Source organism: Macrotis lagotis, chromosome 1 (genome assembly GCF_037893015.1).
Source record: "Macrotis lagotis isolate mMagLag1 chromosome 1, bilby.v1.9.chrom.fasta, whole genome shotgun sequence".
Taxonomy (NCBI): Eukaryota; Metazoa; Chordata; class Mammalia; order Peramelemorphia; family Peramelidae; genus Macrotis; species Macrotis lagotis.
Genome location: NC_133658.1, coordinates 508,491,725 through 508,504,973, shown reverse-complemented (window position 1 = coordinate 508,504,973; position 13,249 = coordinate 508,491,725). Strand labels below are relative to the sequence as shown.

General features: G+C 36.9%; 3 protein-coding genes across 5 annotated transcripts in view; 1 reads left to right on the top strand and 2 right to left on the bottom strand.

Annotated features, from left to right (window-relative positions):
* URB1 (URB1 ribosome biogenesis homolog) overlaps positions 1 to 13,249 on the bottom strand; it is a 107,269-nt gene that overhangs the window by 58,674 nt on the left and 35,346 nt on the right. For all 3 annotated transcript variants that reach the window (XM_074214114.1, XM_074214115.1, XM_074214116.1), the window contains 5 exons: positions 9,116 to 9,223; positions 6,430 to 6,546; positions 5,720 to 5,858; positions 3,738 to 3,908; positions 2,691 to 2,884 (listed from right to left, as the gene is read on the bottom strand). In XM_074214114.1, coding sequence (XP_074070215.1) covers positions 2,691 to 2,884; positions 3,738 to 3,908; positions 5,720 to 5,858; positions 6,430 to 6,546; positions 9,116 to 9,223 — 729 coding nt within the window. The remainder of the gene's footprint in view (positions 1 to 2,690; positions 2,885 to 3,737; positions 3,909 to 5,719; positions 5,859 to 6,429; positions 6,547 to 9,115; positions 9,224 to 13,249) is intronic.
* Positions 1,704 to 1,987, top strand: LOC141506910 (small ribosomal subunit protein uS14-like). The gene has a single exon (XM_074214119.1). It carries the CDS (start codon positions 1,704 to 1,706, stop codon positions 1,872 to 1,874), a length of 171 nt encoding a protein of 56 aa, XP_074070220.1. The 3' UTR covers positions 1,875 to 1,987.
* On the bottom strand, positions 9,353 to 11,020 carry LOC141506909 (eukaryotic translation initiation factor 5A-1-like). The gene has a single exon (XM_074214118.1). It carries the CDS (start codon positions 10,510 to 10,512, stop codon positions 10,048 to 10,050), a length of 465 nt encoding a protein of 154 aa, XP_074070219.1. The 5' UTR covers positions 10,513 to 11,020; the 3' UTR covers positions 9,353 to 10,047.

The window sequence follows — 13,249 nt, the reverse complement described above, 5'->3', positions numbered from 1 at the left end:
GTTTGAAGGGATGTAGGGAAAATGAGACATCAATGTACTGTTGGTGGAGTTGTGAACTGCTTCAAACAATTCTGCAGAACAATTTGGAATTATGCCTAAAGGGCTATTAAAAATACTATTTAAAGGGGTGGCTAGGTGGCCCAGTGGATAGAGCACTGGCCTTGGAGTCAGGAGTACCTGGGTTCAAATCCGACCTCAGACACTTAATAATTACCTAGCTGTGTGGCCTTGGGCAAGCCACTTAACTCCATTGCCTTGAAAAATCTTTAAAAAAATACTATTAAAAATACCTTTTGACCAGAAATACCATTGCCATCCCAAATGAGATAAAAAACAAAAAGGAAAAGGATGTATACGTACAAAAATATTTATGACAGCTCTTTTCTGGTGGCAAAGATTGGGAAATTGAGAGGATGTCCATCAACTGAGGAATGGCTGAACAAACTGTGGTATGTGATTATGATGAAATAATAATCTGCTATGTGAAAACTTGGAAAGACAAGAACTATTTACAAAGTAGCAGTAATAATGGGTTTTATTTTGTTTTGGTTTTTTTGTATTTTAGTAAGGCAATGGGATTTAAGTGACCTGCCCAATGTCATACAGCTAAGTAAATACTAAGTGTCTGAGGTCAGATTTGAAGTTAGGTCCTCCTGACTACAAAGCCAGTGGTCTATCCACTGGGTCATCTAGCTGCTCCAAGTAACAGCAACACTGTAAGATGATCAGCTATCCCCAGCAATACAATGATCCAAGATAATTCTGAGGGACTTATGATAAAAAAATGCCAGAAAGAACTGATAGTGTCCAAATACCAATCAAAGCCTACTATTTTTTTTTAACTTTCTTTACTGGTCATGAGAATGGCTTTTTTTGGTAGTCTATATTCTTCCACAAAATGACTATCATGGAAATGTTTTGACTGACTATACTTGTATAACTTAAATCAAATTGGTTGCCTGGGGTTTGGAGAGAGGAGGTAGAGAATTTGAAATTCAAAGTTCAAAAATGAATAGTAAAAGCATTTTTACAAGCAAGAAGGAAAAATAACATAATAAACTTTTTTAAAAAGGAAGAAAACAAAGAACATATCTAAGCGGAAACTGACAGAAGTATTTATAGAATGCCCTTGAGAATATGTGATACTTCCACTTAGTTGTTTGCTTATTCTGAGTAATTTATTTATTTTTTTGGCAAGGCAATGCGGTTAAGTGGCTTGCCCAAGGCCACACAGCTAGGTAATTATTAAGTGTCTGAGGCTGGATTTGAACTCAGGTACTCCTGACTCCAGGGTCAGTGCTCTATCCACTGCTCCATCTAGCCTGCCCCATATTCTAAGTAATTTAACCAGTTATAAATCACAAAGAGGCTCAGATCAATGCTCTGAATGCACAGACTTTTTTGAGTACCTTCATAATATTAACAAATAAGTAAATATGCCTGTCTAAAAATGTATAATGAAGTAGGGCAAGTGTTCTGAAAGACCCATGATCTGAGTTGATGTTATAGTATCAGTTTAAAAAGAGAAGTTAACCCTCAACTACAGAAGAGAATCAGTTCTTTTCAGCTCTTCAAGTGCAGTAGGATCCAGCTGTTTGTCTTTCAGCAGCTGTGTTGAATTATTAATCTCAGACAACAATGTATTAATCTCCTTTAAGAAGTTTAATCCAGCCTTTTGTCTTGCCTCTTTGCTTAGTGGCACCATGGGTCACCAACAGCTCCACTGGAGCCACCCTCATAAATCTGGCCAGGGGTCTCAGTTGTGCCGTGTCTGTTTGAACCACCACAGCCTGATCTGCAAATATGGCCTGAACATGTGCCGCCAGTGCTTCCAGCAATATGCGAAAGACATCGGCTTCATCAAGTGGGACTAAATTGTATTTACGGACCTCCGCTTCATTAATTACTCTGACCATCAGTGGCAACCACTGGATTTCAGTCTGTACAACTATTTGATCTACCCACCTGAAGATTGATTCTGTTGTGCCTGCTATGCTAATTTGTATATATAATTTAAAAAAAGGTCATCTCAGTTATGACTAAAGTTTAGTGTGAACTTATTGACACTTCATCGAATTATGTGAAAATAAAAAATACGATATTAATAAAAAAATGAGGTTAATCCAAACATATGTTTCTTTAAAAAAAAATTTAAACCTATCCCTCTAAACAAGGAGTTTTCAATCTTCTCCATCATGGATTCCTTTGGTTCTCTACTAAAGCTTATGGATCTCTTTACAGAATGTTTCAAAATCATTGAAGGATTATTAAATTTCAGTTAGAAGTTAGGCAATTGGAATAATCACTATATCAATACTACAGTTTGGTGATTAAAAAAACATCGTTTTTTAAATCCATTCAAGTTCATGGACTCCTTGGAAGTCTATGGGCCCCAGGTTAAGAACCCCTGTTCTAAGCTTTAGTGATGATAAAGTGACTATCATTATTTTTATTATTATTATTATTATTTTAGAGTAATATTGAATTTCATTTTGTCTTCTTTTGATCATCGACAAAATGGGCATATTTTTCATTCCTTAGCAAATGATATATAATATAGTTTTACTGTAACCATGTATAGCCTGTAAGAAATGAGTATCAAATAAATATTAGGATACAACATAAACTTCACTATTAACCACTTTTTTTTTCAAAATTAAACCAAAAAAAAGATTACAGGTAAAACGCACCAAAATTTCCTTGGCTTTCTCAGGTATCCAAAGACTGTAATACTTGTTGAATTGGCACAGTTGAGCACTCAAAGATGTGCTTGAAAGTTGCGAATTATCATAAAATTGAAGCATCAGGCATAAGGCCAAAGGATCTCTCTGTGTATGTAGAAGGTCTGTCAGAACAGCTAATAAATATGTCACTATACTTTTTCCTGCAAAGGCAAAAATATATTTAGATTATTTGCCCAATATAGCTGGTGACTAATAATTCAATCTTCATCACTTACACATCCATTCCAATTAACTTCAATTTATAACATAGCATCCTTCAACATAGTTCACACCCCTAAAAACTTCCTATGAATCATTAATCAATACTCTTTGACTATAATTTGTTCACATGACCTATTATGAAACCAGCATTAATAAAAACAGTGTGAAAGACTTGCTGAAATAATCTATCTACTAAATGCATCTAGAAAATTGGAGTGCTGGATTCAGGATGATATCAGTTCGAATCCTGCCCCATACATTAGCTAGACAAGTCACTTAACTAACCCTTCTCACAGCTGCAGTTTCTTTCTCTATAAAATTAGGTAATAATGATAATGAACTTTACAGGGTTGTTGTAAGGTTCAAATAAGAACACCAGCAAGTGCTTTGCAAACTTAAAAGATTTTTCTAAATGCTGGCTATCATCATCATCATCATTATTATTTATGGCTTCCCAAATATATTATTATTATTATTATTATTATTGGCTTCCCAAACACCACCAGTCTAAAAAAAGGAGGTGATTTATTCTGGGTAGAATCCATTCTGGTTCCTAGAGATGACTGCTTCTTTTCCTAAACAGATTATGAATTAAACCACTACCTTTAAATATTTACAGACTTCAATTACTTAAGAAAAAGAAACTGAGACCCATGAACACCCAAAGTGAAGCAAAAGTCACAAGTTTATGTGCCTGTGGAAATTTATAAACTTTAGGGAATGTTAACTGAGAAGAGTTAGAACTCTACCAGCCATTGATAGGCAGTTAAGATGCAGAACACAAAAAGGTACCTGAATTATTTCCAGCTCCAAGAAGTAATCTATTCCTGTTCTCCAGAGCCAAAGGAACTATGGCACTGAATGGGAATGTCAGCAGGATCATGTCTTCACTCAGTGAAAACTGAATTTCCTCATCTAGGTCTTCATTGTCCTCCACAAGGACATCCACCATATCCAAGATGTCTACAAGAGAGAAGATAAGAAATTATCAAATCCAAATAAATATTGCTTACAGGCCTGAAATCTATGAGAATGTATAAACAAGAGATTGCCAAAAGTAGCTGTTTGGGAATAGGAAAGATGAAAAGCTTGGTAAAATACTTCATGCATTGGAAAAAAGAATTTTGACTTAAAGGTCTCAAAGTCTTTTTCCATAACAAAGCAACTCTGAGGTTCATTCTCATACCCACCAGATTGGCAAAGCTAACAAAAAAAGGAAAATGACAAATGCTAAAGGAGCTATGTGAAAACAGACACATTACTATGCTGTTGGGGAGGCTGTGAGTTGACTTGTCATGCTGGAAAGTAATATCCAAGTAGTTATTAAACTATGCATATCCCGTGATAATACTAATAGTATTAGGACTAATTAGGATAATACTAATAGTATTAGGACTAATAGTAATTAGGAATAATAGTCTTTTTCCTAATGAGATCAAAACAAGAGCAAAAGGACCCTTTTGTACAAAAATATTTATAGTGGCTCTTTTACTAATAGAAAAGAATTATAGACTAAAAGAACTATAAACTATAAACAAGTGTACATCAACTGGAGAATGGAAGGACACAAGACATATGAATATAATGGACAACTACTATATTGTATCATAAGAAATGATAAAGGCAACTGTTTCAGAAGACCTGTCTAAACTCATGAAGAGTGAATTGAGCAGAATCAGAATAATTTATTCAATAACAACAACAATGTAAAAATAAATGATTTTGGTAACCATAAGAACTTTAATCAAAACTAGTCATGATTTTAGAGGGCCAGTGATGAAACACTGCTACTGCAAGAACAAGTAGTGGTGGAATAAAACATTTTTTTCTGATATAATCAATGAAGGAACTTGTTTTGCTTGACTCATTTTGTTTTTCTTTTCTAATGTTGAGAGTGGGTAGAGTAGCAGAAGAGAGAAAAAAACTGCTTTTGGTTGACTGAAAAATTAAATTAAAAAAAAAGATTCTTGCCTATTAAAATACATATTTAGTTGAGACTCTGGGAGAGAAAAAGACAAAAAAACTCCACAAAAATCAACCAAAAAACCCCCTAATAATTTAAAGTTGTGAATTAAAGTGAGAAAAAAACAAAATGGAATAATGGACATAGAAAGTTTGCCTTGGGGACAAAAAGAATTAGGTTCACATTCTGCTTCTGATACATTATAACTTAACTTAACTTCTCAGCATTCCAGATAAGTGCCTAAGAGTCTAAGTTGCATTAATGTTGCCAATTTGCACTATTGATAACTAGGCACTCCTTCCATCAATTATCAACAAGTCCTCTCCAACAAAATAAAGTGACTAATGGTCCCTTCCAAATTACACAAGGCACTTGCAATTTGCCATTAAATTTCTTGATAAAATAAATGAAGCTTTTATTTCATTCCTAACAATGACTGACTGCCTAACTGGAAAAGTTATTTTGGCTTTGGCAGGCATGACACACGATCAGAGACTAAGAGTTAGAAACAATCAGCAAATCCTGCAACCTTATAATTTTAGAGTTGAGGAACTGGGGTCCAGAGAAGTTATATGACTTGCCTAACATAACACAAAAACAGATGAGCTAGACTCAAACCTAGGATTCTTAAACGCAAAACTAGTGTACTTAACATGATTCCACTCTATTTCTCAGGTGCATTTCAGTTAACATTTACCTTGAATGGAAATGCCATGAAACATTCTTTTTGTTTTACCAACAGCCCTCTGTCAACTGACCTTTAAAAGTATGAATTAAAGCCAGAGGACAAGAGAGAAGCATGAGTACATACCATCAATGTGGGATACAGGAATGCTAACATTATCAGCATCTTGCTTCATCATAGTGGTTTGAAGTGTACTGGCTTCCTGAACAAAGTCAGCCACCTTGTCTGTGTATATATGAGGATTTGTTACCAATTGCAACAAAACCTGCACATCAAAGACAAAACAAGACATTATCATTGGCTACATAGGCATATACAAAAAAGTGTTAATGCTTGAAAGCAAGGATTAATTCCTAAAAATGTTATCTTCCTACCCATGAAAAAAACCTTATTTGTAGTTCTTTTCCCTTGTTAGTATTTTCTTTAATATCTGTGGAAACCTTAAGTACTATACCATTTTAACAACTATTAACACTATTAACTCACTGAATGAATAGAGTTTTCAGACTGACCAAGATGTGCCTGGCAATCATCAACCTAAACAGGTTGACACTCTTTTCCATTCATTATGCCACTGATCTTTTAAACTAACCTGTCAAATCTTCCAGGGGGTTTTCAGCAAGCTTTAACAATAACTTCATGATATTAGAAGAAACAAGTAGCACCATGAAAAGAAACTAAAATTTTTGGTATATTGCAGAAGAAACTTTTTCAATTAAAATTTAAAAATCTTCATTTAAAAACTACTTTAAAAAATTAAGGTTCTAATTGTCAAAAAGAAAAAAAAACCTTGATGAGTCTCCTTTGACATTAAGAGATATGAAATAAGGTCTTACACTTTCCAAAAACTGAATAACTTCTTCTTTTTCTTCTTCTACTGTGTTATCTAACTGTTTGAACCATAGCTCCAGCTCCTTCCATGTGTACTCAAATACACCAGTGTCACGCAAAATCTGTCAGAAATAAAAGCATCGTATGAAAAACAGGAAACCAAATTCTAACAAGACAAATGCATCATCATTGTTACAATTATGATTGTTAAATGGATGAGAACAGGATTTTTTTGAATTTAGAGAAATGTAGTTTAGTCAAAAGTGATCTTATTTTAGGCATTAGTCTTTAAAAATGAAACTTCTACAATCAAGTGCAGAAATAACAGATAACTCAATCTCTCTTGCTATTGTTCATATTTTTTTTTTGCTTAGTTCTCTCCAAAATAAAAAAAAAATAAAGCCTGCTTTTTACTAAAGAACATTTTCCTACCTGGTTCTCTACTAAAGATCCAAGGATGCAGGTAAGGAAATATCCTTTATGAGAGTAAATTTCTTTTGATATTTCACTGATACTCATATACATTATAAATTTTATTATATAGATCTGGGTTTTTATTTATTCTTACCCAGTCATGGTACCACAGTGGAGATTTAAACAAGAAATCTACTAAACTATGTATCCTAGAATAGAATCTATGATTATGTCAAGGCTATCTCAGATCTCATAAAAGCCTCACCATTAAAGTTGAACTATGGTACAGGTTCTTAATACAATAAAAAAAAAACCAAAGCAATAAATACAGTGTATAACAGTTTAAAAAAAACATTAATTTAGATAAAAATTTGTGATATTTCATTTCAGATTGGGCTGAAGCTTATCTTTGAGGCAGCTAGGTGGCATAGCAGATAGAGTGTTTGACTTGAGAGCCAGAAATTCCAGGGTTCAAATTGCACTTCAAACCTGCACTAGCTATGTGAACTTCTCTAAGTCTCCATTTCTTCATATCAAATGGGAATAATAACAGTTGTAGCATTTATCTTACAGGCAGTAGTAAAGACTAAGTGAAATAAGGTGAATCTCTGCAAACCTCAAAGCTTGGCTCTTATCTATTCCTGAAACCCATTTATTGTATTTTCAGAACAAGAATTTACACTACAGAAATCAGCCAAGACTACTAATACATGCTAATAAATTAAGGGTTGACTGCTTTGAGATGCCATAAAAAAAGTGATGGGAAAAAAGTCAGTAATAGAGAGTAAACATAAAACTTAATTGTGAGCACTTTTTTTTCTGAAAACTGGTTGTTAAATATTTACAACACACTCCATCTCAAAGCACTATAAAAATGTCCTCTGTAATGATTTAAAGAAACTGTGTCAAAGAATAAGAAATATGGGAAGGAATAAGGTAAATCTACAAGCATAAAAATTCCAGTTTTACAATTTCCGTTACTAATGTAAATTGCAATCTACCAATCAATATCTTGATAGATAAGTTCTAAGGAGTTATAAGAGCCACAAAAATAAGATTTCATCAGAGTCACACAGCTAGTAAAAATTAAAGGTAGAATTTGAACCCAGATCTTTATGATTCCAGGTATAGAATACTATCCACTATTCCATGACACCTTTCAAAAAAGATAAAAGCATCTTAATTCATTGCCTTCATCAAAGATGTGGGGGCTGGGGGGGGCGGAGCCAAGATGGTGACAAGAGAGGATAGTCTCTTAGGCGCTCTCTCTTGAAACTTGTAAGTTAAGGACTCTAACTACATTTTAAAGAGAAAAAAATCCACAGAGGGACCCAGTGAGGCAGTTCTCCAACCCAAGGTAACCTGGAAAAGAGTGGAAAGGGTCTGCCCCCTGGGGTTGGAGGGGTGGCCCACCAGAGCGAAGGAACTTCAGCCTCCGGGAGGCAGCCCCAGGGCACTGGGAGCTGGCTCACAGCAGTGGAGGAGTTTTCTGACCTACACCCTAGGGAGCACCAGGCACAACTTGGGGGAACAGCAGGGGGACCTCCGCCAGAGCAAGCATGTGAAGCCCAGCCCTCAGGGCACACAGCCAGCAGTTTGGTCCTGGCAGCCCAGATCCAGGACAGCAAGAAGTCGGTAAGCGGGAGCTCTCAGGGCATGAGCAAGCTGAGCCCAGGGAGGGGAGCAGAGAGAGACTGTCGAGCTCTGTCCTCTGTCCCTGGAACAGGACTCTGGGGTTCTGACCACATTCAGATACTGAATGCAGTCTAGGGCCCCCCCCACCTCAGCCCTGTGGCAGAGGGGTGTGCTTATCGTCATTCACAAATCAGGAGGGAGGACAGAGCCTGACACACTCAAAAGCTCAGGAAACACCCCAAAACCAGGCACAGGCTGGAGAAATGAGTAAGCAGAGAAAAAAGAGGAATACCATTGAGAAATACTTTTCCTGTGATCCCAAGAAGGATCAAAACACTCAATCTGAAGATGAGGAAGCACAAGGTCCTGCATCTAAAGACTCCAAGAAAAACAGAAACTGGGCTCAGGCTATGATAGAGCTCAAAAAAGACTTTGAAAATCAAAGATGTGGGGGTTTCTGGGACAAAGAAGAGCATTCTTATGAAATAGTTTCAACAAAAGCATCTAAGTTAAATCTAAGAAATGCAGCAGAAAAACCTATTTTTAAGTTTATCTTTAAAGTAACAGAAACTTCGACACCAAGCAAGGCTATATGTGATGATATAAAATCATCTCAACTATACAACAGTGGTAAATACTTACCTTTATAATCAATAGTTTGGTTGATGCTTTCAATTGTGAATGTTTACTTGTGACAAACATTTTCATCAATAAATAGAAGACAGATCTTTCTCCACCATTTAGAGTTTCCTAAAGGAACAGGGAATATTATATTTTAGGGACAATTTATTCCATTTGAAATAACCTACAAGTTGAGGTCACTCATGAAAAAGAATACATGCCTGATTTGAGACAAAAAAAAACCTACCTGTGAAAATGTTTTTTTTTCATATTAAACTTGTAGTTTTATTCAGGTTTGATTTTTAACAAATATGTCAGGGAGAAAACCGCAAGGAAGGGTGGGGCCCATGGGTGCTAGGGGCCCTCATGGATGCCTGAGGAGGGGAGTAGAGCCCCTCCCCACTCCTGTCCCTTCTCCCACTGAAAGAGATTTGGGGAAAGACACAGGCAGATGGGGGGAGGGGAGAGAAGAGTCTGGTCCCCTGTTGGAGGAAAGAGGAGTGGTGCTAGGTGAGGTATGGGGGAACCAGGAGGCCAAACAGGATAGGTAGGAGAGGGGGCACAGGAATTTTGCCAGAATCCAGAATCAACAGCTTTCTGCTTCCAGATTGAATAATAAAAAAGAAAAAACTAAATCTCAAAGAGCCCCCATCCCCTCTCCCCCACCAGGGCTGTAGTGTGAGGTGAGGGAGAGAAGGGAGCAGTTTTACCAAAGCCCTGCCCCCATTTTGTCCAAGGGGTTGGGGGAGATAGGGCTGGACTAAAAGGGGAGGGGGGGGAAGCTCCCCGGACTGAGAAAAAACCAAAATAAAACATCAAAGAAATAGAGTAGGCGTCCAGCCAGGGTGGGGCCAAAGCCTGACCAGGTTGGAGAGGAGAGGGAAGGCCTCTTCAGGTGCCGCTGCTGCCACTGCCACTGCTGCTGCTGCAGCCACCACCACCCTGGGGGCCAGTTACTTTGCCATGGCCTTGATTGCAACAGCTGCTTCCTCTGTCATAGCTGACAGCCCCGTTATCAGGATCTCTTCTCCACAGTCATACTTTTGCTCAATCTCCTTGCCAAGGTCACCCTCAGGTAAATGAAGGTCATCCCTCACCTCCCCACTGTCCTGGAGCAGTGACAGGTAGCCATCCTGAATCCCAATCAGCTGGAAATCATTTCTCTTGATATTGGGCACATCCATGTTGTGGGTTGAAGGGCAGATATCTTCATATTTCTTCCCAGTAAAGATATCGATACCAACCAGATGAACCTTGGCATGGCCATGCTTTCCAGTCTTGGAAGTGGACATCTCAACTATCTTACAGGGTCGGCCTTTGAGCACCACAAAGCCATTCTTGCGCAAGGCAGAGCACTGCATGGGAAAGGCAGCTGATGCCCCTGCATCCCCCGTCTCGAAGTCCAGGTCATCTGCCATTTTGAGAGACTTCTATTCCAACGACTAGACTCCGGTCCGCCTGCCACAAGCTCAACCGCTACCACCAAGCCTACTGCCATTGCCGCCGCCACTACCGCCGCCACTGCTGCTGCACACCGAAAATGTTTTTTAACTCAAGATTCACTATGATTTTTATTAATGAGGAAGCAACACTTCCTCATTAAGCTGAACAGAGTTCTGCCAACTAAACTGAGGAGGCAAGTAACATTAGATATCCTGAGGGCAAGAAAATCAATTGATAAGGTGAAGGGTGCCTCCTGATGTACTGATTTAAAATTGATTCATTAGGAAGAATAAGGTTTTAGCTGAAGAAAACTGTGAAAATGATTTGGAAAGCATTGCAACTGGGAAAACCAGACATCACAAGGAACAGACAAATTCATAAAGATCTTATAATTTAAAAGAGAAGGAAAATACAGAGAAAAACAAGAGCTAAAGGATGAAAAGGGGAAGGTAGGAAGAAAGTACAGAAAGACACAATTAAGAGAACTCAACAAGAACAGTGATAATAGACCAAGTGTAAATAATAATAACAACACTAATTAAATTGATTTATTTCTTCAGGGTATACGTATAAAGGTATAAAGTATTATACTTTATAGAACTAGAAAAAATAAAGAAATTCATTCGGAAACATAAAAAGTCAAGAATCCCAAGAGGAATAATGAATAAGTGGGAAAGAAGGCATTTTAGCATTACAAAATCTTAAACTATATATTATAAATCATGAATAACAAAACAATTTGGTATAAAGAAATAAGATATAGATATAGCAATTGATCCAATTAGATATGCAACATACAGAAGCAAAAGAGCAAAGTCTTCAGCTATTAGGGTAGGTATTCACTTCTTGATAAAAAGTGATCCATTTATTCCCACTAACTATCATTCATCTTCTATCAATTCTCCCTTCCATGGATGAACACCTTGTGAAGGCTGGTCTACAATTGGTCCCTCCATTTCCTTTCCTTCCATTATCTTTAACTCTCTGCAATACAGCTTCTGACCTCATCATTCAATTAAAAAGCTCTCTCCAAAGTTACTAGTGATTTCTTGATTGCCACATTGACATTTCCTTAATCCTCACCCTTCCTGACCATACTGCAGTCCCTGACACTACTTCTCAGCCTCTTCCGGCTAGGTTTTCCTGTTGCTCTCTCCTGATACTTCTAATGGTCTCTCTCTCTCTCAGTCCCGTGTTGGATCTTCCTTGAAGTCCCTGAAGTCATGCCTACTGAAGATGGATGAATGACAAGGTTCTTTGACAGGCTCTTTTCTCTTCTCCCTCTATATATTTTCACTTTGATCAGTTCCCATGGATAAATGATCATTTCTATATAGATGACTCTAAGCTCTACATGTCCAGTTCTAATCTCCAGTCTTGTATTTCCAAATGCCTAGTGCACAGCTTAAACTGAATGTTCCAGAAAGATTTTAAACTCTGCATATTCTTCTTCCCTCCATGCTGGTGCTCATACAAGACCCTCTATCTCTCAACTCCCTATGCTTCCAAAGGCTTTCCTCCTTGCCTGAAATGCTTTGTTTTCTGCAAGTATCAGCTAAAAGCGTTTTTCAGCTCCTGTTAATGTTAGTGCCTTATTAACATAGGGTGGACTGTCTCAAATACATCCCATGTGTATCATATTCGCACATAGTTGCCTGCATGTTGCCATCAGTAAGTTTTGAATGTCTTGAGGACAGATATTTTTGCCATTCTTTGTATCTCCAGTATTCAGTACAGTGCCTGGCATAGTAAAAAAAAGTACTTAATAAATGTTTATTCACTTGCTTTGAAAAAATTAATGATTAGAGAAATTAAAATGAAAGCAACTCTGATGTTCCATCTAACACCCATCAAATTGGCAAAGTCAATAAAAAGGAAAATAAAAATACTGGATGAATTGTGGTATAACACATACTCTGGGGCACAGAGAGCTGGTGCTGTGGATATTGCACTGGTTTTTAGGAGCACCTGACCTCAAATCTGGCTTGAGACAATTACTAGCTGTGATTTAGGAAGGAAGGAAGGAAGGAAACCTATTCGTTAATGAACCAATGATAGAGCTGTATATTGGCCTAGCCATTCTAGAAAGCATTTGAAACTGTTCTCCAGGTCACTAAAACTGCATATCCACTGACCTAGTGCTATTATTACTATATGTATACTCCAAAATGATCAAAGCAAAAGAAAAAATATTCATTTGTACAAATATATATACATACATAAACAGGCAGCCAGGTGGTGGAGTAGATAGAACACCAGCCCTGGAGTCAGGAGGACCTGAGTTCAAATCCAGCCTCAGACACATCATAACTATGTAACTGGGTGACCTTGGACAGATCACTTAACTTCACTGCCTTGGGGAAAAAATCCATACCATTAAATAAATAAACACACAAATAAATAAATAAACAAACATATGAACATAAAATGTATATGGTGTATAATATATTGCATGGCAATATATATCACTATATTTAACATAATATATGAAAGTTTTATATATATATATATATATACATATGTATGTGTGTATACATATATATATATATATATATATATATATATATGTATATTTATATATATTTGAAAAGCTTTTTCCTAGTAGCAAAAAACTACCAGATAAGAGATTTCCTCATCAACAGAGGAACAGATGAATAAATCATGGAATGAAATAGAATACAATGATGTCATTAAGAAATGATAAAGGGGACA

What these genes read in the sequence shown, in the direction of transcription:
- LOC141506910 (XM_074214119.1), top strand. Translation starts at nt 1,704, where the DNA reads ATGGGTCACCAACAGCTCCACTGGAGCCACCCTCATAAATCTGGCCAG.
- LOC141506909 (XM_074214118.1), bottom strand. Translation starts at nt 10,512, where the DNA reads ATGGCAGATGACCTGGACTTCGAGACGGGGGATGCAGGGGCATCAGCT.